Below are 25,000 nucleotides of genomic sequence, written 5' to 3'. Positions count from 1 at the left end.
CATTTCTTGGCAATTAGTTTTAGTATATGGCTCTGACACCAGTTGTTTGTCTGTGTCAGCCCCTCCTGGAGAACATTTGTGTCAGTGTGTGATTCAATGACAGCTCATAATTTGCAATCATTTGCATAGTTAGTGAGCCAGAGACAACTGACATTGGCCTTGACTTCTGAGAAGTAAATGCCAAAAAGGAGGGGTCTACGGACTGATCCTTGAGGGACTCCATATGTGACTGGCCCCTTTGTAGAGGTAGACTCCCCAATTCTAACTTCCTGGGTCCTATCTGTGAGCCAGTTGGCTATCCACTGGTTGAGATACTGGTTTGTACCTAACCTCTTGAGTTTGTCAACAATGTCCAAGTGGGGTATTGTGTGAATGCCTTAGCCAGGTCAAGGTAGGCAGTGTGAATGATTTTGCCTTCATCCATTGCTTTGGTGACCTTCTCAAAGAAGTCCACCAGCTTGAGTAGGCATGATTTGCCCTTGCCGAAACCAAACTGGGTTGGATCCAGTGTCTACAGGTTTACTATATCTCTGTTGATCATCTCCATGATAATTCTTTCCATAGATTTACATATACTGTAGTTTCCAGGTTCTGTAGATGGCCTACCTTTGTGCAGATGGATGACTGTTGCGTTTCTCCATCCATGAGGCATGGAGCTTGTTTGGAGGCTAAAGTTAAATAGTAATTCCAGAGGTCCTGATAGGTCATGTTTCATGCTATTTAGAAGGCATCCTGGGATATTGTCTATGCCCATTGATGCAGTGTTCTTGGTCTTAGAGAGAGCATTAAGGACCTGTTCCTTAGTGATAGTAGGGGGTGTTATATTTGATGATATTTCCTGAGGGAAGATTGAGGGGGAGAGAGAGAGCGAGAGAGAGATAAAGCTGGAGCTAAATTTATCAGCCAGGAGGTTTGCTATATCTTCTGGCTCAGTATAGATGGCTCCATTTGCAATGAGCTCTGCACACAATTGTTTATTGTCTTTGAGGTTGCGGGCACAACTAAAGAATGCTTTGTGGTTGTCCTTGGCCTGGGAGGCAAACTTTACCTCAAATTTGGCTTTGGTAGACATTATTTGTCCTCTGAGTTGTTTGTTTAGTTTGATAAGAGTGCTTTTGTCCTGCTGGGTCCTACACTTCCTAATTTTTGCCATGATTTTCTTCTTCCAGTTATACAGCCTATTAATTTTGTGATTCCACCAGGGTGGCTTGTTTTTTGAGTTAGTTCTGTACTTCTTCCTGGTGGGTACAACTGCGTCTATGCAGCTATTAACATGCTTGTACAAGGTTTCTGTGAACAGTTCTGCATAGGCAGCAGTGTTCTCAGGGTTTATGGGGGCTTGAAAATTTGCCAGGTTCTCACTTAATAGCAGGAGGTTATCCTTAGAATATTCCAGGTTTAGCTGAGGGCCCAGGTTTTATTTTTACTTCAAAAGAGACCATTTTGTGGTCTGACCTTACCAGGGAAGACATTACAGTAGGGGGTGTGCAGTATTTTCTCATATTAGTGAGGATCAGATGCAGTATGGTTGCACCCCTGGTTGGTGTACTGACTATCTCATCCAGGGAGTTTGTGTTTACAAAATACAGGAATCTCTCTGTATGCACGTTTGATATCATATAGGATTTCCAGTTAATAGTGGGGTAATTAAAATCACCCATGAATATGGTATTGAGTTGGATGGTTAGTGCTTCTAATAAGTTTAAATACATGGTATAGGTTTCTTGAGTCATAGAGGGGGACCTGTAGCTTGCAAGGAAGTGGTATTGGATTTAGCCTATGGTGATTTGAACATGGAGCAGCTCAAGTGCATTGTCCTGTTTGACCAACCTTGAAGTATATTTATTTTTGATGTAAATAGAGACACCTCCACCTTTAGCCCCTGCCTGTGAAGTAGCTGGCCTAAATGTGTGGAAGGCATTATAACCTTGCACTGTTGGTATGCTCTTCGCAGCTTTAAACCATCTCTCGATGACCGCACAGACATTAGCATTCTCTAGGGTAAAGAGAGCTTCTAGGGAGTGGAGTTTTTTGTTTAGACTCCTAGCACTGAGCAGTAATATCTTTAGATTTTTTTGGTTTTGATTTGCTATGTTGGAAGTACTTTCAGTTTAGCATTGACTAAAAAAGGCACTATGGAGGAAGACACTGTTTTAGCTAATATTCGAAAGCCTAGATGTGACTTTTTTTTTTAATCTCCTCAACTCTTGCAGAACCATCACATGCACTATTGCAATGTCCAAGCCATCATTAGGTGCTAGTCAAACACCAAGTCAGAACTCTGGTCTTCAGATAAAAGAACACTCCTCCATTTAAACTCAGCCTACACTAAATCGGTCTCAGCAGTTTTAAATGGAGATTGTGATACAGTGAGGATCGGAAATTTACTCTTTTCTCACTTTAGTGTGATCTCAGAGTTGGTATATTTAATTTAATGGGGGGTGTCGGGGGTGAATCCCCCATGGGGGTATGCAGGGGGGCTTGCCACCCTGGAGAACCATTGAGACCAATTTAGTATAGCTGAGTTTAAATGGAGGAGTGTTTCTTTAAGTGAAGACTTCTGACGTTTGATATCTGGAACTTTCAGTGTAGTGACTGTCGAAATTATAAGCAATCGAGATTTTGGAGTTTCGATGTTATGGTCTCGAGACACTGAAATGCGACATTTCAGTATTTCGAGCTTTCAAAGTGAATATATATATATATATATATATATATATATATATATTAGGTATAGATACGGATATATAGATATAGACACACACACAGACACACACACACACACACACACACACACACACACACACACACACACACACACACACACACACACACTTACATATTGGGTATAACACTGCAGTGTGTTTCCAAGCAGTAAGTAATGTGAATGTATAGTAAATGCACTAGAAAGCAGTGTAGGAAAGCAATATAGAAAAAGCATTTACAGCCAATTTATGTAACCTATACAGTGTGTATATTTTTTCATACTTGTATAATGTGATAGGCATGTAGTTGAAGCAGAGTTACTGTATCAGATGTTTACCATTTACATCTCCTTTTTCATGTTGACAAAGTTACAGATTATAACATCTGACAGCATGTTTTCCAATGACCAGATTCTCTGTAGCCTTTTAATTTATATTGTCTGTTGGCTACAGTGACTAAAATATATCTCTCCGGGAATTTCAATATGGATTGGAAGATGTGTCCTTCCAAGTAATATGATTAACAAAGTAAGGTGCTGCCTGAAGAGGAAACAGAAAACAAAGATGACTGCCATTGGTATCCATATGTCTGTCTGCCTCTTGTCTGTCTGTCGGCCAATTTTGAGAACACTGCCCTCAAATATTGTGTTTAGACTATGTTCCTAGGAGTCAGTGATCCCTAAAATCCTCATCAGGAAATGTACAAACTCTAGACTCTAGACAGTAATGTTTCCATAACTTCTGCAATCTCCAACAGAGGTTAGGAAACCTTCTTGAAGAATTCTTTACATATTCAGCAAAGGCAAAATGTGTAAATTAGGTAAATACCAAATCTCTCTCTTTTTCCCGTTTATGCACCATGTGGTACATCAGGCAACGAGCATCTTTCAGTGCTCATTGTTTCTGTGGCAGTTACAGGTTTTACGGGCTCAGGTTGCTAGCCCAAGGCCCAACCCTTCTCAGAGGGTGAATTCCAAATATATGTATATATAATTCCTGTGTAGCATTATAAAGTCTCTTTCCTTATGTCTCTTTTGGTAAGGGTGCTGCTGGCAAAGGAGTAATCAATGCAGAGCAAACTGCCTTTTCCCCACCATATATTCCAGTTCATTCTAAAGAAGTTCCACCAGTGAACTTTGGGTCTGCATCAGGAAATGCTGGTTATGTGCCATACCCAGAAAAGATCCAGTGAAAGGCATCTAGTGAAATCTCCTTATAAAATAAATAAAACACTTCACCTGGTTCCTTTTGATATGAAAGGGCAGTGATTTTACTTTGAGTGTCTCTCAAATGCTTGCACTTTTTATCCCATCATGTGGCCCAGCAGAGAACACCGATTACCATTAGTTGGGCACAATGCCTCATTCTTTCACTCACAACATGTACCTCATGACCATACACAACAATGGGATGGGCACAGAGGAACTGGTAGTAAACCAAGAGTTCTATCTTCACTGACACAGGTTACATCATTATGGGGCCTGCTGACCCACTCTGCTGATCGATCACCTGCCCACAATTTAAATTTAATTTAAATTCCAGCACCAAGAGCTGGTGTCTTCCCACCTGCTCAGAGCAAAGCATTGTTTCTTCCAGTGCATTATAGTGTTAACTATGGAAGTGCAGATTCTCATCCCAGATGCTTCACTTTTAGCTGTGAAATGCTCAAGTACTCACTCACACCAGTGACTGTTTAATGTATTCTTTTTAATGGCTACATATTTTAATGTCATATTGAAAGTGTAACTTTACTTCAGTGCTACTGCTGTGGATAGGTATGTAACTGAGTTAAACAAAGACAGAGAAGTGGCATTCATACAAAAGGTTTCAGTGATGAAAAGAACATTGTATCAAATGTACCTTAGCATGACAGTCTTTAAACGTATCACTTTTAATAATGCTACACTTCATCTGAGCACACGCATGAAGATAAGGGTTCAAATGACATAGGTCGGTTTCATCTGATGCATCCGGGCACTCATTAAAGGTCTTCCAGCTGTTTCCAAATTCATAGGGAGAGGTAACTAGTGAATTACTGCTGGTGGTGAAATCGTTCATGGCATTCCCATCATAATTACCACAAAGGCCACAAACCTTTCCCTGTAAAATAAATAAAAAAATAAATAAATGTTATTATAAACAATTGGCTTGAGATGGCAAACACTGTTCACATCTTTGACAGAATGCGCCAAACGTTTAAATGACAAAAGTATTATAATTTACAAAGCCTATTTTTCAAGAAGAGTGAATCAGAAGGAAAGTGTCACAGTCACTACATAAGATGATTTCATTTAGAGCAAATCAGAAAGAAGTATTTTCATTACTGTATATGCTGATATATTAGAAGCCAAGCAAGCCCATTTGCTTACTTTTTTATTTTCTTAATTACATACTTGATCCCATATTTACTTGACAACTGATTCAATTAATTTTAAACACACAGTACCATTTCTCTGTGAAGTAATTATTTAAAAAGGATACTAATAACTACTGAACAGATGACATTTTGTTGTGTTAACAACTGAGGTCTACAATGTCGGAAGAATAAGGGAGTCTTCTGCCAGTGCAGATTAAAGAATCTCCAAGAACTATATATACAAATGTTTCCCAATTTCAAGGTTAGGTATACTAATACAAAAACATTAAATCTAAACTATTCCTTGTGTAGGAGATTATAACATAAAACCAATGTCTTTCGGCTTCTCCCGTTAGGGGTCACCACAGTGGATCACCGGTCCATGGATTGATTGGCAGTGGAGTTTTTACGGTGTCGAGTTGCCAGCCTGGCTCCCACCCTTCACAGAAGGCACATGCACACACATGCACCTACCTGCATGGCTTTAAAACTCACTCGACATAGGCGATAATACAATCATATACGAGAAAAAAAATTGAAAAAATGCATTCCGGTATTTAGTATATACAGAAATATCCAACAACTAGTTGTGATTTATTAAGCTATATTTCTAAATGAAGTGTGTAGTTTGCTGTATTTTGCCCATGAGAAAATTAGATGCCTGACGCAAAGGGTAAGACTAGATGGAATACCTTATGCTAAGTATACATCAAGCTGTCTGGCAGTTAGTGAAGGCCTAGTGCTCTCTGATGTTAATAGGCTGCTTCTTTTAGTCAAGAATAAAGTGTTTGATTCCTTACCTCTCATTTACATACTGTTACACTCTGAACAAGTCACCTGACCAGTTAGCGCTCCTGAGTTACCCCTGCAAATGGACATGTGTGTTCTGTGGGCTTACCTGGTTAACAAATATGTTAACAAAAGTCAGCGATGTTTAATTGTTACACAGATCGTTTTTTTAAAATTATCTAATTATTTTTAAATACTTTGTGAGATGGGAGACGAGCAGTTCAGATTCAGAAAAGGATGCAATTCAACCAACCCAATGTTTGCAGTGAGACAGATAGTGGAGAAGAGGTTGGAGATGAAATGAGAGTCCAAACAAGCATTCCTAGTCTTAGAGAAAGCATACAACAAGGTTCTAAGGAAGGTAATTTGGGCAATCTTGAGATGGCTCAAAGTCCCAGTAACATATGAAGAATTAGTGCAAGTCCCCAAAACAAGTACAAACAATGTTCAGACTCACAGAGGGATTCCTAGTGGGAGTGAGTGCCCATCGGAGTTCAGTTCTGATCCACTCTTGTTCATAGCAGTGCTAGACTACATTAGCAACACTGAAGGCACATGGGATGAAACTGACTACAGTTATCATGCCAACAAATCGGAGTTCAGCTCTGATCCACTCTTGTTCATAGCAGTGATAGACTACATTAGCAGCACTGAAGGCACATGGGATGAAACTGACTAAAGTTACCATGCCAACAAATGAGGAAAATCAGAAAAAGCTGAAAATGTAGAGAGTACGGAAAAGAGTGGAACAGGTCATCAGATTCAAGAATCAGGGAGGGGAGGCCGGGGAGAACGGAAGTCTCAATGAGGAGGTCAAAGCTAGAATCAGAGGGGCTGCAGTCAAGTGGTAATTCTTCTAGGTAGTAAGTAAGTAATAATGTGTGACAGGTTAGAAGTTATTGGGAAATAACTGACCACCCAGTGGTGCTGTGAGGCTTGACAATTTGCTTAAAAGGGAGGTGTTTTATGATGGTAAAGTTAATTTTAAAATTACACTGGCTGGCATTTAGCAAATAAGAGACATGCAGAAAATTCTGGGAAGACATTATTTACTAATTTGCTCTGCACCTCAAAGAAATCATAAACTACAGTGTCTGTCCATGAACAAATATCAATAACTTCCATCCTTTGCTGTACTAATGCTGGTTACCAAGGTAGGATAGAGGTTATAAATATCTGAACCTTGCAACGTGCTCTGGTCTATTACAATAGTGAAATATAATTACTGTCAACTATAAAATAGTTGAAAATGATCAGGTCTCTGATCATAACCCACTTGTTATCTCTTGGGCCTCAATCATATCCTTTAAGCAGCTATCAGGCAACTCCTCCACTCCATTCTGTAGTTCACATGTCTATTTCTCATTAGAGATATAGCATATAAACCAAGTAATTAAATGTTTACAATGTAAGGGTTACAGACACAGATGCATGTTTCTCATAGCTGTACTTGACCTGGGGATCCTTTATTGAGGAACAGAAGGTGGGGCTCTGAGGGTTGGGAGCCCTGCACAGCATTGCTGCCAAAATGGTTACATCTAATTTAGGAGTATCCAACACATACTAAGCACTCCTTCAGAGGCCAGAAATTCCAGTTGATTTTCTTAAGGACTGATTCCTCTTTATCCGAGTTTTCTTAGATTTTTTTAAGGCTTACTGGGGGTCATCCTGCAGATGAGGATGAAAGGACCACCCAGGAGGAATGAGGTAGAAAGTGAGTAGTGTCCTACAACCTGTGTTTGGGGGAAAAGACTGGTTCTGTAGGCCAAATACCTGTAAGAACTCACCACATTTGAAATCATCATAAATATCTAAATAACTAACTAAATGAGAGGCTCAATATGGTGTATCATCAACATTCACTTTCTGGGTCTCAGGGGAATAAATTCCAACTTAGCAGATACCAGGACATTTCCTGGGGTTTGGGCTGAGAAGGAGAACCTCAACAAAAACACTAGCAAAGGAGTCAGGAAAGGACAGGCTGGGAGTTGGTAAAGATGTTGGAGGAAGAACAGTGGCTGACACAGGTGGTCCTAAGATATATACTTCCAGAGGACTGAAGGACCAAATTGTTATCTTAGAAAGAGAACAAAACTGCTGCCTACATATCAGATGCATGAAAGGAAAACATTGGTGCCCTCAACACACAAAAGGCATATATTGGAAGAGCAGGCATCTTGTCAGATTATCTTAGAAAGGTCTGCAAAGCAGACATATCATTTAGTGGCATCCATTCCATTAATTCTCATCAGCTTAATGCTTGTAAGATCGATGTAAGGAAATCAAATGTGGCATAGATCGACATCTGGTGGACTGATGCTTGTACAGTCAAAGTGAACTGAAGCTTTCAATCTGCTGTAGGGCTAGCTCCTGTGAATGTGGTGCTAAAGTTGGTTGCTAAAGTTGGTACCGGTGAAAATAACATATCATTCAGGTGAACAAGAAACAATTTAGCAGCACAGCAGGAGACCTCTGGTGATCTAAAACTAAAGGGACAGGAGTAGCAGTCCTAAACTGGAGGTATACTTTGTAAGCCATGATTATTTTAAAGGCAGCCACTAACAAATAATTATCATGTGGAATTCAAGGACATTACCAGCTAGGATGAGTGAGACAACTGAGGTTGAGAAGAAATGGCAGACAGCACATGAATTCCAAGTAAAAGCTGACTTAAAGATTCCACTGCTATAATACAGACTCTTTTGGTGGCCCACCAGAAGACTCACTGACATTGACCTTAACTTTGAAAAGGACTGTCAAGGGGATCTAGAATTCTCTGCAACCAGTGCTGGAAAACTGGGGGAGGAGGCTGGAGGGTTTATGTGACTCCACAGACTTAGCTGAAACTCTGACATTTTAAACACAGCAGACTTCTTCCTGAACATTATTGCATGAGATCACAGTTTCTTGCACCTCAAGGCAGAAGGAAGTTTCTTAGCTTGAAGAGTGAATGTTTATTACAAAGAAAACAATTCTCCACAGCCTGCCTCAGCAACAACATTTAGTTGTTTCATTGAACTAGACACAAATCAGGCATTAGAATGGATCACACACTGCAGCTCAAAACAACACAATCTTGCTGGAAAGCTCAGCAGGCAGAGTCTGGCTATCACAGGCAGAATAGGAGGAAGTGACACATCTCATTAGTTAAAAGAATGATGGGCCTGCTATGAGTGTGTGTGTGTGTGTGTGTGTGTGTGTGTGTGTGTGTGTGTGTGTGTGTGTGTGTGTGTGTGTGTGTGTGTGTGTCCATTTTTTTGGCTATCCAGTCACTCTATGTATTTTGGGACTTGCTTATGTGGGTCCCGATGTTTCAAATAGTTACAGGTTAAGACACTTGTTCAGAGTTCGATAGTAGGCAAATGGAGGCTGAGGGAATTGAACTAAGGAATACAGGATGAAACTTGTTACTCTTGTTAACAACTCTTAGCCTTAATGTTAACTGGAAAATTGCAGTTGCTATGGCCACATATTACTCCTGAATTTCTCTGAGGCAGTGTTGAGGAAAAAAATAATTATTATTATTTAAATCTTCAGTTCTTTCCTTTTTTTTTCCTTACAATGAAAACAGCAATATAAAACTTTTGTTCACATTTTAAAATTAAAATGGATTACTGTTGTATATGAACATGAACAACAGAAGATATTAGTAAGTTATGAAATGCTACCATACCTCGTAGCTAGGATTTAGTTTGATTTTGATAGTATTTCTCTTGTCCCAAAGTAGAATCATATCGCAACCCACTTCTATTAACAAATAAATACCAACTGTACGACTATTTAATTTCATTTTACTGCTTTTCTTAATAACTTCAAGATTTCTCTCTGACAACAGAAGCTCAGCTTCCTAAAAAAAAAAAGAAATGCACATTATTAATCAAGGATACAATGGATGAGCTTTTTATATTTGTTTTTACAGTAGGTATTATTTTCCCTATAATTACACATTTATATGTGGTATTAGAATCACATTTACATAATTAACAAAAAAAGTAAGCAGGTTAGCAGTGTACTTGGTTAAGAACATTTAGTGACTGATAAGATAACATTTCATGAGTATCTAAATGCCTGTCATTTCTAGTGTGTGCATATATATATGCTTGTGTGTGAGTGTGTATGTGTGTTTGTATCTGTCTGTCTGTCATGTTTGTCTTTATCATAGACATAGAAATCAGTGACACGTCAAAGGTTAGGAACTGCAGCTGAATAAATCCATATATTCTGCCCACAGACACCATGGATGTTTTTAAACGAATACTCAAATAACGTTTATACATTACAGATCCTGTTGTTAACATTACTACATCTGGATTTTTGCATGATAAACAAAATGGACATCAACTTTACAAAGCTACTGAGAGGCTTATGTCAAAGGACTTTACTGCATTTGTGCCTGTGCAAACAATCAATAAAGTGATGAAATACCTAATGACATTCTAAATAAAACAAACCTACCCCCAATATAATCCTGATGGCTTTTGAACACATTGTTCCTGTTTTGCCACACGGCATATTTTCTGTTAAAATCCTGAATGTTCCATTCCAAACACTGCTTCCACATCCATCCTGAAAAACAGTAAAGGATACTTAAGAAGCTTGGCATTGTTAACATTTTTTTTCAATGTGTTCTTCTAAAATAAGATTTACTTTGCTGCAGGTGTCTGAAGAAAATATACAGCAAAATATGGTACCAAATCATGTAGTTTTCCAATGGGTTTTAGTGCTAATCCATTTTCCAGTACATTCTTTAACCTTTATTGTAATGCCAGAGTAATTTCCAAATTTTCTTCTTCCTAAAATATGTTTGTCCTACTACTCCTTGAACTAGTATTTGTTTTGTTTTTGTTTTTTTTGCCTGTAATGGCCTACAGTGAATCAGAACTCTGCACTCAATGGTGAAAATATAGAAACTTATCATGAAAATTAATTCTCATACTTCTCAGTTTAATTCACAACCTATGTATATTTGGATCTGGCTATCCTTGTTCCTGAGTAGATCATTTTATTTCATAACTTAATGTTGTGAAGTATTGTGTCAGCATAGCCTGCAACTTATCCAACCTACTCCCAATCCTGGATGTTCTCCACTCATCACTCTCTCCCAGTGTTACTTTCACTCTTGCAATGGCTCCTCCTAAACTCTACTCACTGCTCCCTCCCACCCCCACAACTCTATTAATACTTCCTCTCCTCTTATGTCTATTCCCCCACAGAAGTGTAGTTAGCTCAACCAGTGGCCTGTTACAGTTCCACAAACTCAAGAAAAAAAATAAAAAACTCGTCTGCAAAACTTGCAGGATGCTTCCTGCAGACATTATGACAGTAGCCAGTACATGTGCCACCCTGGCTCTTCAAGTTAAGAGCAAAAAATAAAGTTTGTTCCTTCTGGTGGAACATCAGCCAGGTGGCCAGATGCATAACATGCTCCCTCCTACCTGCAGTTGGTGCAGTTTATACCTGGTATGGAGTGATACCAAGCTTAAATTTTAGTTAACAAAAGATTTTTTTTTATTTTTAAACTGTAGCAAATTGCTTGCTACAATACAGCAAGCAGTTATTACAGTTTAGACAACATTCAGAGTGCTACAGCACTCAGGTTTGACAGCAAAAGCAACTGTGTTTTTTAAAAGCCAGTAGTCCAGTAAAGATCAATCAGGATGATGACTAGCCAATTGTTCCCCCTAATACTTTACACTCAGGGTGGTTGCCCCTCTCATCCTGCCCTAGCTATGCTACTGTTCTCACACTCTCTTTCTACTTGCTGTTTTTCTATCTTCACCCCTACTACTACCTCCTTCACATCCACTCTTTCTCACCCTCCTTTCTGCCTACACTCCTGTTAAAATCCATCCTAATGCATATCACTTACTTGCTACCCTCCAACCCAATAATATACTTACCAAGATTCTACACTCATAATCTGGTCAACAACAATGTACTCTACACCTTTAATACAAAGAGTCCCCTTACTCTGGGTACTCTATACCTTTAATACACAGAGTCACCTTACTCCAGGTACTATATAATTTAAGACATAGAGTCTCATTACTCTGGGCAATTTATACCTTTAAAACACAGAGTCCCTTTAATCTGGGTACTCTCTACCTTTAATACACAGAGTTCCCTTACTCCTGGCACTCTGTACCTTTGATACAAAGAGTCACCTTACTCTGGGTACTCTATACCTTTAATACACAGAGTCCCCTTACTCTGGGTACTCTATACCTTTAATACACAGAGTTCCCTTACTCCTGGCACTCTGTACCTTTGATACAAAGAGTCACCTTACCCTGGGTACTCTACTCCTTTAATACACAGAGTCCCCTTACTCTGGCACTCTATCCTTTAATACCCACAGTCACCTTACTCCGGGCAGTCTATACCTTTAATAGACACAGTCACCTTAGTCCAGGTCCTCTATACCTTTAAAAAGAAAAAAAAAACATGCTGCAATAAACTGCTGAGTTGCACAATATAACTCAATGTGGCTTTTATAAATTGTGATGAAAAGAAATTGAAATACATTTGTTCACATGACCTACACTCATTGGCATGTAGGAAAACTTTAAAACTAAAACTGTTATGCAATCCATTCACTGTGCTGATTGTAGACCCATAAGAAAAAATAAGCCATTCTGTTTTGTAATTATGTCATAGCTTTTCATTAACATTGATAACAAATATGAACTTGATTAGTTGGATGTTATCGCAGTGTAATAGCCTGTTTAATTTAGCATAGTAAAAGCTCAATTTATCATGGAAAGAAATAAATTCCAAGTTCCATTGTACTACCAAATAGCAGTCCCTTTTCATTACTCAGACAGAAAGCAGGAAAACTTGGTTCACTGCAGAGTGCCACTCTGTACAGGTGAATATCTTATTTAAAAATAACAAAAAACAATTTCAGAAATTTGCATCAAGAAATGCAGTGACACTGGCAAGTCCCATCTTCACACAAGATGTATACAAATAACCCATTTTTTACATTATACTGACACTTTGCTAAGAAAATGTCAGCAAAAAGTTAATTAGTGCAAATATTGCATGATTTCAAGTACATACCCACAGTGTTACATGTCTAAAAGAACATATTACATACATTTATTTATGCTTATATATTTTGTACTCGTAATAGCACCAGGGAGAATTACTGGCCATGTTACATGACAAATTAATTAATCATAATTTTGGAACTCTAATGTCTTATAAAGAAAATGAGTTCACAGCACATATTTAACATTTTTCAGTATATACTGAGCTACACTTAGTATTGCAATTATTAAATAGTATATGTAAGAATTATTTTTATCAAATAGTAAAATGAAATTATTTCTTACTTGTACGGCCACATATTCACAGCTTCCATCAAAGACGTAGCGTTTCTCATCAAAGGTAATATAATGACCATTTCCGTAGATGGTACACATCCCAAAGCAAGAGTTATTAGTGCAAAGCCAACTCCCTCTTTCACAGGTACTGAAATTGGGGAAAGAAATAGTCTTATTAAGTCCTAAATAGAAAAATTCATCTGTATAACAAACATTAGCAAGACAAAAGTACCCTTTTATTTAATGAAAAGTTTCATGTTGACAGGAAATAAAATATGTGTTTCAAATGCAAAGACATAAATGTAACTCACTTTATTGATTATTAGTCACTTGTATGTGTGGGTAATAGATATTAAAAGTTAGGCTATTTATTTATCTGTCTGTCTATCTGTCTATCTACCTATCTATCTATCTATCTATCTATCTATCTATCTATCTATCTATCTATCTATCTATCTAACTACCTGTCTATCTATCTATCTACCTGTCTATTTATCACTATTTGCTTAAAGGTTTTGAACCTTTTCAGACATGACCCAGGCCCTCACAGCAAAATAAAAGCAGAATTGCACATTGAAGTTAAGACTAGAAAATATGTAAGCAAATTCTAGAAAAGTAAACTTATTAAGTATAAAATTGAGTGGAGACTGTTGTATATATATATATATATATATATATATATATATATATATATATATATATATCTATAACCATATATATATATATATATATATATATATATATATATATATATATATATATAAAACCAAACTGCAATAACTAACATAAACGAAGAACTGTACTAATAAAACAACAAACTTCTTTCTTATAAACTAAAAGAAAGACACCCAAAGGCAAAACTGATGCTAAGCGCTTTCATTCTTTAATGATATCTAGAACTTCTTCAGAACTGACAAAATTAAAAAAATGTCAGGTATAAGTAAGGTCCACAAAGTAGAGAGAAAGATGTAACCATGACAATAGCATATATCTTCTGAGAAAACAGTGAGGAAAAAATTAACCAATCAGAATTTACACATTTTGTACAGCTGTATATACATTAACAAATATTAGTATAAAGTGGGAGTGGTCAGACTCCCCATCTCAATGCACATTTAACATTCAGGTTTTCATTGAGTCCAGGAGGGGTCTCAGCATTAAGTAATAACTGCCATCGCAATTCTTTCAGTTCAAGCAAAGTCTCACAATCTCCAAAAAAACTGGTCAACCTGTTCCAATATGAGAAATTTGAAACCAATAAATTCAGGGCAGCGTAAACTGTGTCTTCCTAGAGTGTATTTTTCATCTTTATTTCTGATAGCTGCCAAATGTTCTTTTACTCTGTTATAAAGCTTTCTGATTGTCTTACCAACATAAAATACTTTGCAAGAATTACACACTGCTACATAAACTAAAAACTTAGAATGGCAATCAAAATGTTTTTTAAAATAGACTGTAATGTTACAGTGTTGAAACCTGAACTCAGAGCCAGTATAAATGTACTGACATACTACACATTTGTTGCAAGTAAACATGCCCTTAGTGTCACTGTTCTGTACATGTAATACAGAAAAATGTGGGTTATCTTTTTCAAATGACATTTTCAAGGTGGTGGGGTTTTTTTGAAGGAAAAGCTACGATTATTCACTAAATGTTGGCATAAATCTTTACTAGCTCTAATGATGTTCCAATTTCTCTGCACAATTTTTCTAATGCCTTGTGCATCCCTACTGATAGGAAGAGGAAAACTGCAGTTCCTGTCAGTGTTTTCAGTTTGATCTAGTGTGTCTTTAGGCACTAAAACGTTTTTAAGTATAGGTCTATGTTTAATGTGCCTGTGAGCTGCTACTTCTGTGAAAATTTCCTGCACTAGTTGTTCAGGGTAATGTCTCTTCACAAACAAGTGTGTTAAGAACTTACTTTCTAAAAGAAAAGTATGATCATCGGTGATAAGTCATGACAGTCTAATAAACTGACCACGCAGCACGTTATTTTTCATAAAGAATGGATGTTGGCTGCAAAAGTCTAAAAATTTGTTTCTGTAGGTATCTATATATACATATATATATATATATATATATATATATATATATATATATATATATATATATATATAATTTAGAAATACATTGAACACTTCAGTAGTAAAAGTAAATATAAATGACACAGTGCAATTCTATGATTATGAACTGATACCTTGTTGGCTAGGCATACTTAGGCCCTTGTGCCGATAGCCTAGTACCTACCTATGAAACTATGATATTAACCAATGTCATAAATGCATAAACACATTTCATCTTTGTGGAGGTGTTCTTCTAATGGGGTTTATGCCAGTTGATTGAAGAAGCAAATTGTTGAAATCCATATGGTCGACAGTTTGGTTCATTGAACCGTTCTGAATGAGATCAAGGTAGAGTGAGGATCGGGGAACTTGCCTTTTTCCCCAATGTACCGTGAGCTCATAGTTAGCATAAATAATTAGCAGGGGGGGTGTAGGGGTCCAGGGAGGCAAGAACATTGTGTTGTTGGCAGGTGTATGTTACTTTTTGATTAACTGCATTGTCAACCATATTGTCCTGACTATATGGGTTTTGACAATGTGGTTGTTTGATAAACTGAGATAGATCCCTTCTAATGAAGCGTTTAAACCCTCTGTTTTCTAATTTTTTTACTTCATTTGGTAGGTGGTTCTAATTGTCTCATCCCAGTCTCAAGAAAGTTTTTCTCCTATGTTTTGAACTAAGGCCAGTCTAAGGTAAGATTTACGTCTTTACCTTTTTCTTAGGGAGTAATTTTGTTCTCTAAGTAGTAGTTTCACTTTTGGGGAGGGGAATATCGAAGTTTTAATATTCTGAAATGCAGAATTATAGCTTGTTTGTCTAGCACCCAGTGTCATTCCCTGATCTGTGCTCCTCAACTCTAAGTTAAGGAGCAAAAAAAATCCTTTCTGTTATTCAGACTGTTACAAACAACTTACTACAAACGTAATGAGCTGCCTGTTACAGAAACTACAATACTGAAGTCCCGAAGCTTCACTCCTGACTGAAAAAGCATTGGTACTGCACTAGAATACACAAAGTATTTAAATGCTTTGTCAAATGTAGCATTGGCATTCAGAGAATGAATGCTGGTACTGAGAATCGCATCCAGTGACATCTTATGTCTTGAATGCTACCCTGGCTATAGCTTTTGCTGACTAATAGCACATAGAAGAAGGGTGGCCATGTTTATCACAGGCTGGCAGCTGAAGCCTTGCAATAAATCATATGGATGCACGTGTATGTTTGCAAAGAGGAAAAATCTAGGAATGCCTTTGGCAACCTGAACCTTCTGAATAAGATAAAATGACTACAGAGATAATTATGGTAAGCCATATTCTAACTTGGAAAGAGGAGTGTTTCTTACTATCATAGTACATGCAGCTGGCCAGAGGAGATGCAAAATTCTGCAACATAACTTTAGTTGAGATAGAACTATAATATTTTGTCTATTTGCATTGTAAAATGTATGGCTGGATCTCGTGTGTGACAAAGGTATTTTTCTTCTGTGACATTAAGGAGGATGCTGTCCTGATCATCTTTATGTAGTACAGGTGATATTCTTGTAAATTTCAGAACTGAGGAAAACATCATAACATTAGTTTTCTAGTGGGTGATTAGTAATCCGTTGGCAGCAGGTGAAAAGCAGCACTCAGATTTAGGTCATAGTTTTGACTGCAGGTTGGCATATGTTTTACTAGAGTCAAAAGGTAATGTATTATCAGAATACATTATAATGGTAAGCGAAGGAAGGACCAATTTGAGGTCATTAATAAAAAGGTAAGAATAGCAGACAGCCTAACAGTGAATCATGGGGGGACCAGTACTGAAGATTCCATTTTCTGAGAAAAAGATTTTGGTAGAAACCTGAAAGGTTCTGCCTTTTAAGTAAGGTTTTAGAAATGCTGAATTCTGTTATTCCCTAAAATTAAAATGCCTGCGTTTGTTGAGAAGAAGTCACGTCTTCCATGGTATGGAAAAATGGCAGATTTACTGATACAGTTTTCACTGACCTTACAAATAGCTTTGACGGTGTCCAATACTCTCATTTTCTTCAAGAACTAAAGTTACAGTCTCAGTCCATTGCTCTTAACTTGATAAACATTTATCTAAGTGGAAAATCAGTCAAAGCTTAGGTAGACAGCTCCCTCCTGCACTCAGAGCAGACTGAAATATGTGGTTCAAAAGGGCTCTATATTGTGCCTGCTGCCTTTCACTATTCTGATAAATGCCCTCAACAGCACCCCAATTCTCTTCTTTATTGATGATTTGGAAAAATGAACCACTGATGTATCAGAAAAAAAATAAGACCTCATGTTTTACTCAACTTACTTTTGCCTCAACATCGCAAACAGTTGATTTTCATGAGACTTAACCTTATCAACAAAAAAACTGAAGTCATGATCTTTGGAAATGCTATCCTGGCCTTTATATGTGGTTCATAATGTCACCACTGGGTGGCACTCTACACTTTGTACAGCATTTTAAATCCTTTGCTTCTGTCTTGACCTTCATCTCACCTTTAAAACCTTTATTGTCATCATAGCCAGTAAACGATAGACTGTGCTGGCAGTATAAAAAATCTAGGACACTGTGCAAAAGGATTATGGTAAGTGAAAATGAACAGATTATATTGTATCTACATAATTATAGTGGGGAATACTGATGAGTCAAAGTGTCCAGTTTTGAATAGGTGGTTCACCTGCCCATTCCATGGAGTAAACATTATCATGGTTCAGCTGAACATACTGCAGTGAAAAAAAAGTAGTAATCATATCTCCATTCATGTGTCACTCTAGATACCCAAAGGTAGAATGATTTATTCACAAGTGTGAAAACTGAGTGGGTAAATATTATTTTGAGTGGGTATATCAGTTCATAGGTAGGTACTAGGCTATTGGTCCTAGGGCATAATTAAGCCTAGCCAAATATTCTGTGCTACCGCCTCCCTCCCAAGTGGTTTAGTTACCTACGCCCCTGCCGAGCAGGGCCACAGAAGTGATTCCCAGGGTGAATATCCTGTTTCCCATCCACTCATCAAAATTTCTCTTGAAGAGTGCCAACGAGGAGCTCTGCCTCACATATATGGGCACCTTATTCCATAGCAAGTGGAGTCTCTGAGACAGGAATCTGTCCCTCCAACACATCCTGTTTATTGATGATGTCAGGTTTATGTCCCTTGAGCGTGTAGCTCTGGTGGATTGGGTTTCCCTTAGGTGAAGCATTTCTAGCAATTTGGGGTTTGACATAGCCTTGTATGTCAGGCAGAGATCACCTCTGAGTAGCTGGTATGCAAGTTTTTTTAGCCTCATGGCATAGGGTATCTGTTTAAGGCCCATTATCCTCTTTGTGAGGAGCTTTCGAGGCCGCTCCAGTTGTTGCAGATGTCTTATTAGGTACATCCTGAATGGGGCATTATATTCAATAATGGGTCTAATGAGTGATGAGTAAAGGGGGACAATAACTTCCTTATTCCTAGATGCAAACCCCTTTGTGATAAGGTGGGCCATGTAGAAGGACTTTCTAACCACTTTAGCAATGTGGTTGTCGAAGGAGAGGTTACTATCTACCTGAGTCCCTAGGTCTCTTATCACACTCTCTTTGATAAGTGGGCTGCCACCTATGTTGTAGTTCATAGGTACTTGTTTTTTCCCAAAGGGGATAACAATGCACTTTTTGGCATTTAGTTTGAGGCCATGGTTTTGGCACCATGTATCTGTACCCGTAAGACCCTTTTGAAGGATGTCTACATCAGTAGGAGTCTCAATTATGGCACCCAATTTGCAGTCATCTGCGAACTTTGTTAGCCATAGTCCTTCCTTATTTTCTTGTACCTCAGATAAATAAATACCAAACAGGAGGGGTCCCAAGACTGAGCCCTGTGGTACACCACTGGTCACAGGTTTGGAGTCTAATCTAGAATTTCCTATTCTCACTGAATGGGTTCTATCCCTGAGCCAGTTTGCAACCCATCTTGTAATGTAGGGGTTTATATTTAGGTTTGTGAGTTTGTCTTTAATTCCCGAGTGGGGGAAGGGTATTGAAGGCCTTTGCAAGATCAAGGTATGCTGTGTGGACCACCTTTCCCTCATCTATTGCTTTAGTGACCATTTTGAAGAAGCCAACCAGATTTAGGAGACATGACCTTCCCTTCACGAACACAAACTGGGGTGGGGTCCAGGGTTTGTAGGTTCCCAATGTCATTGTTTATGAGTTCCATGATGATGCGCTCCATGGTCTTGCAGATGAGACTCATCAGACTGATGGGGCAGTAATTCCCGAGGTCAGTGGTTGCACCTCCTTTGTGGAGTGGGATGACTGTTGCCATGCGCCACTCTGTGGGCACATAGCCTGAGGTGAGGCTGTGGTTAAACATAGTATTAGGGTGAGAGGTTAATTCATTTTGAAGCTCATGTAGCACACAGCCTGGGATGCTGTCTGGTCCCATGGATGCTGTGTTTCTTGCCTTGGAGAGTGCTATTTTCACCTGGGTGTCTGATTTTAGGGGCAGCACAATCTTCTGGTATGGATATGAGCCCTTTGGGGGGAGAGGGTGGGGTGAAGTTTGCACTGAACCTGTCTGACAATATATTGATGATATCAGTTGGTTCTGTGAATTTTGAACCATTATGTTGTAGCTCGGAGCAGATGTGAGAGATGCTATTAAGGTTTTTGACATAGCTAAGAAATGCTTTGTGATTGTCTTTGGTGTCTGTTACAATTTTTCTTTCAAAGCTCGCCTTAGAGATTTTTATGAGGGTTTTTAGTTTTTTGCTGTGGTTGGTCAGGAGGCCCATCCATTTCTGGGTTTTAACTTTTTTTGCAGTAATTTCTTCCTTCTATTATAGAGCTTGTTTATGGCCGGCGTCCACCAGACTGGTTTCCTCTTTTTGGAGAAGTGGGTCTTGCTCTTGTTCGGGATAGCACGGTCCATGCACTCATGTAGGTGCTTGTAGAGTGTTTTTGTGTAGGATATAGCAGATTCAGTCATAATGACATTCTGTGTGGGAGTAACGAAGTTTGCCACCTCTGCCTTGAGTAGCATAAAGTTTGCTTTGGAGAAGTTTTTCACCATGGTTTCTTTTGGGACGGAGGATGGGGATGGTATGTTGATATCTAGGGTGATGTGTTTATGGTCTGATCTGCCCAATGAGGAATTTACCATAGGTTTGGAGCATTTGACCCCCATGTTGGTGATGACCAGGTCCAGTATATTTTTACCTCTTGTGGGGGTGTTTACAAGCTCGTGCAGAGCACTGGAGTTAATGTATTCCAGGAAGCGCTGAGAAAAGGTATTAGTACTTTTGTAGTTTTCCCAATTGATATTTGGGTAGTTGAAATCACCTAGTATAAGGGTGTTTGGTTGGACTGTCATGTTTCCCAATACCTCGAGGAAAGCGGAGTGAGTGTCCTGGGGCAGGGAAGGTGATCTGTAGCAAGCTACAATCTGTATTGCAGTTTTGCCCATTGTCAGTTGCACTTGGATGATCTCCAAGACATCATACTTTACAACTAGTCTGGAGGTGTGGTTATCCTTGATGAATACAGATACGCCTCCTCCCTTTGTATTTCGCCAAAATGTCTGGTATGAGTTGTAGCCTGGAATCAGTGGGGTGCTCTCTTGAGCCTTGAACTAGGTCTCAGTTACTGCACAAATATTGATGTTCTCCATGTTGAGGAGTGCCTCAAGAGAGTGCATTTTGAAGTTTAAACTCCTAGCATTTAGCAGCATGACCCTCAGTTTATTATCGCTAGTACTTGTTATGGTGGTGGATTTGTTTTTTGAGCCTTGACAAAAAAAGCACTATGGGGTGGCAAGAGCCTTTGCCAGTATCCTGAATCCCAGGGGTGACAGGTGCAAGCCATCTCTGCTGAAGCATTGAGGCTTGTCGAGCATGTCATCCCACGCAGACAGATACTGGATCCCCTTTGAATGACACCAAAAACTTAGCCAATTGTTAAAATGTATCATTTTTTCCTTGTACAGTGGTATCATACATGGTGAGAGTAAGATGCTACTCAGGGCTAGGGTCATACCTGCCTTGATTACATAATCAGAGAGCTCTTCTATGTCCTTGTTTATGTATTCCAGGGAGGTACATCTCAGGTCATTCACACCAACATGAACAATGACAGAGTCGTATTTGTACTTGTTGTGGAGTGACCTGAGTGTGTGGGTAATGTGACGGATTCTGGTGCCAGACAAGCAACTGATAGTGACCTTCTCTTTATCCAGCCTGGTGAGAGGGACATTGGTGTGCCTGACTATGGAGTCACCTATCACAAGTGTGTTAGGTATGGTGTTTTGCCTTAGGGGCTGTGGTTGTGCGGCACACTGGTTTTTGTGGTTATGTGATGATTGCGGTGTGTTTGTCGGTGTAGGTTGCTTGCGTATCTGCTTTGGAGGTCTCTGTTGTTTCCGCAGATTTTTATTTAGGGCCTCTGAATACATCTTTTTGTATCTATGTGTGGGGTTAGCAGTTGCATGTATGGTGGGTCTATGTGTAGTAAGTGGTGTGCTGCAGGTTGGTACCTTCTCCTCTTGACTGTCAATTCCATTCATGACTGGCGAGAGCTTTGCCACAAGTTTAGCTATGTAAGTGCATCTCTTTCAGATTTTGGTGTCTTGTGGTCAGAGGAGAGGGTTGTCTGTGTACATGAGGCAGTTGTGACATTGCCTCAGGATGCCCAAATTCATCAGGTGCACAGGAGAACACACTGGGAGCTGGCTCTTGGACATGCCTGAATGGGTTAAGGAACTTATTCTTGTTTGCCTGGTGGGGAGAGTAATTTGACTGTCTCTACAGACAACTGTTGGGGGATCGAGTACTATAGCTTATTTAGTGCTTCTGATTCTTTTTGCGCTAAGTCTAAAAGCACTTATTTCAGTGCTAAATCTGGAAGAACTGGCTAATACCAAGGGAAAAACTGAAGAGCAGAATCAGTAGAGCCGGGGATAGTTTCACCCTAGCTAACCGCTGCTGTGCGATGTGCAAAATCGCGCAAATGTGGTTTTTATATAAGAAAATTTAAAGAGATAGAAATTAGCCCAAAATGGCAAATAAAACTACAGTTTCTGGGCAGAAACCACTCCTCCAAGGACAGGTAGGCTGTTCAGAGCTCCCCACTCTCACTGGTGAACAAAGAAACTTCCTTTTTGCCCAAGTAAGGTATGGCAAACACAGAAGCTTAAACACAGTCCAGGTATCAGCAGGTATCTGAAACTGGACTTTTCTAGCTTAATAAGGCAGGAAAATAGCAAGATTTTTTTTTCAGTAAGACAGTAGAAACAGGTAACAAACTACTTTTATAGTGCAGTAATGGCTGTCACACAAGAGTGGGAATCCAGAGACAATTACAAAATACAATTTAAAGCAAAAATGACTTATTAAAAGTGCAGACACAAATAAATGCAATTTTATGTATAAAATTAGCGTTTTGAGAAGCAATAAACACCAGAAAACGAGCGTTTAGGTGGAAATAGCAATAAACAACAAGAAAAAACATAAAATGGTAGGTCTCTGCAGGACACCTGGGCAGGATCTGCTGAATATCAGAAAGATTAAAGAGATAAAAATTAGCCCAAAATGGCCAATAAAACTACAGTTTCTGGGCAGAAACCGCTCCTCCAAGGACAGATAGGCTATTCAGAGCTCCCTACTTTCACTGGTGAACAAAGAATTTTCTTAGGTAAATAGGTTTACTAGGCTAATGACCACAAGGGGCTTTTTAAGCCTAGTTATGCATCCCAAATCTCTGACAAGTTCTGGTACTCTAGATAAGTGTAATAAAGGGCATGGGAGATGAACCATGTACAGGCTGCCTGTGTCCATTAGAGAGAGAGAGAGATAGGTGCCAAACAAGTGATTAATTTCCTCTTTCCCATCCAATTGTTCAAGTTACACTTGAATTAGGTTCGGAAGGGGCTCTGCTTCATATGGATCTGGAGCCTGTTTCAGAGAAGGGTTACTCTCTGAGAAACATACCTGTCTCTCCAGCGGGTCCTATTCATATCACATGATATATGAATGAAACATAGGCTGGATAGTGGTCACTTCTAATACAGGATATAGTTATTTAAAAATAATTTTGTATTGTCCTTTTGAATAACTTGATTATGGAGTATTACTTCTTAGTCTCTTATATCTCTTAGGACTAACGTAATTCATTGTTGACATTTCTAACAAGTACAATGATACCAACAGTACATCTCCAGCCTGCAGCTTGCAATACTAATATCATGGCTTTAAAGCTGCTGCTTCAGAACAAATTCTGTTTTATTATTTTTATTAATTATCTGCATGAGAACAAGGGCAGTCAAAATCTGCAACAGGACCGAAGTCCTGCAGTGCAAATATTTTAGTTTAGTTAAATACGTATGGCTAAAGACATGATATCAGTCTGCTACGACAGCAAGTTCAGTTTATTTTTTCCTACCCAGTTTAACAGATCCTTTTGCTATTTAGTTTAAATTGATGAAACTAAAATGTTTAATTTAGTCAGTCTGAGGTCTGAATTAGACTGACCATTGTAGACAACAAAAATAATCCATGTCATGGTGAAAATGATATTAAGTTTTATTTTCATTACTATGCAGTGGTCACAAGAAAGTTGAAAAGTAGTTTGGCATAGACAGTCCATCACCTGCCTGGCAACTTCCCACCACTTTGTTAAAGACAGCAGACTCACCTCTACCTTCTCAGCCAAAGTGTGATGCAATTTACCAACTGATTTAACACACTCAAATTACAAATTAATTACAGATTATACTTTACATTTTTAAATTATATAATGCATATGTTTTATAATTAAATGTTTTATTATCTTTACATTTCATTAGTAGATACCTGTCTGTTTATTGATGCTACCTGTGTGTGTTGTGCATCTGTGTGTGTGTGTGTGTGTGTGTGTGTGTGTGTGTGTGTGTGTGTGTGTGTAGGGAGCTATGCACAGCACCTGCTGTATATAAATTGCTTCCCTTACACCTGAACAATATCTTCTGAGATATAAAAGGAATACGGACTGGTCTTTACAGTGACAATACTTCCTACTTGCTCCTGTGTACTTTGCTTCTTTCGCAAATGTTTATGTTCCTCTAAATGTGCCACATTACAGTGAGGTTTGAATTGTTTATTTTTTGAATTCCCCATCTCTACCGAAAGGCTTTGTTTTGCATGATACTGTGAGTAATTTTGGATATTATGTTATCACTTCTACAGACAAGTACACCCAGAAAGCATTGTTTACCAGTCTGTGGCTTTGAATTTTCTTTGCAGTTTTGGTCACATTTTGCTGTCTGCATCATGCTTTCTGTTATAAACTCTTTAAGTCTTTGATGACTTTATAAAACTCAGTGTGACATTATGATAGGGAAACCATGGATTTATGCTTTGTGTTTGGAATTTTATTTTTGTATGTCATTATTTATGTACTTATTCTCCTGCTATAGGACTGAGCAGATTACGTCCTTCTGGTCAGACATCAGCTTTTCTGCCATGTACTTAACTATTTCTCATAGCTTATGATAACTGTTGAAAACTCACCAGGTATTGCATTCCACAGGTATTGTGCTTGAATGTTCATAGGGTTGATCATAGTGATAGCATGGGCAAGAGTCAACAGGGACACAGCTTCCATTGTCAAGTTCCACAAGTCCGTCTTCACAGATACACCCAGAAGTGCACTGTAGACTGTACTGTAAAAACAGTATAAAACCATGTGCATTAAAGACATATCTATAAAATAAAGGTGCTCTGTTTTAAAAATTCAGATATAATATTTGCA

General features: G+C 38.5%; 1 protein-coding gene across 1 annotated transcript in view; it reads right to left on the bottom strand.

Moving 5' to 3' along the window:
* The window catches only part of LOC122791456 (mucin-2-like), a 539,946-nt gene that overhangs the window by 209,979 nt on the left and 304,967 nt on the right, over nt 1-25,000 (bottom strand). Inside the window, exons 21-25 of the mRNA XM_044059201.1 lie at nt 24,760-24,911; nt 13,188-13,326; nt 10,306-10,416; nt 9,524-9,697; nt 4,566-4,805 (exon numbers count right to left, since the gene is read on the bottom strand). Of these exons, the coding sequence (XP_043915136.1) occupies nt 4,566-4,805; nt 9,524-9,697; nt 10,306-10,416; nt 13,188-13,326; nt 24,760-24,911 (816 nt within the window). The remainder of the gene's footprint in view (nt 1-4,565; nt 4,806-9,523; nt 9,698-10,305; nt 10,417-13,187; nt 13,327-24,759; nt 24,912-25,000) is intronic.

Source organism: Protopterus annectens, chromosome 17.part0, assembly GCF_019279795.1.
Source record: "Protopterus annectens isolate FY-2018-M chromosome 17.part0, PAN1.0, whole genome shotgun sequence".
Taxonomy (NCBI): Eukaryota; Metazoa; Chordata; order Ceratodontiformes; family Protopteridae; genus Protopterus; species Protopterus annectens.
The sequence above is the reverse complement of the archived record's forward strand: the minus strand, read 5'-3'. Positions and strand labels throughout refer to the sequence as shown.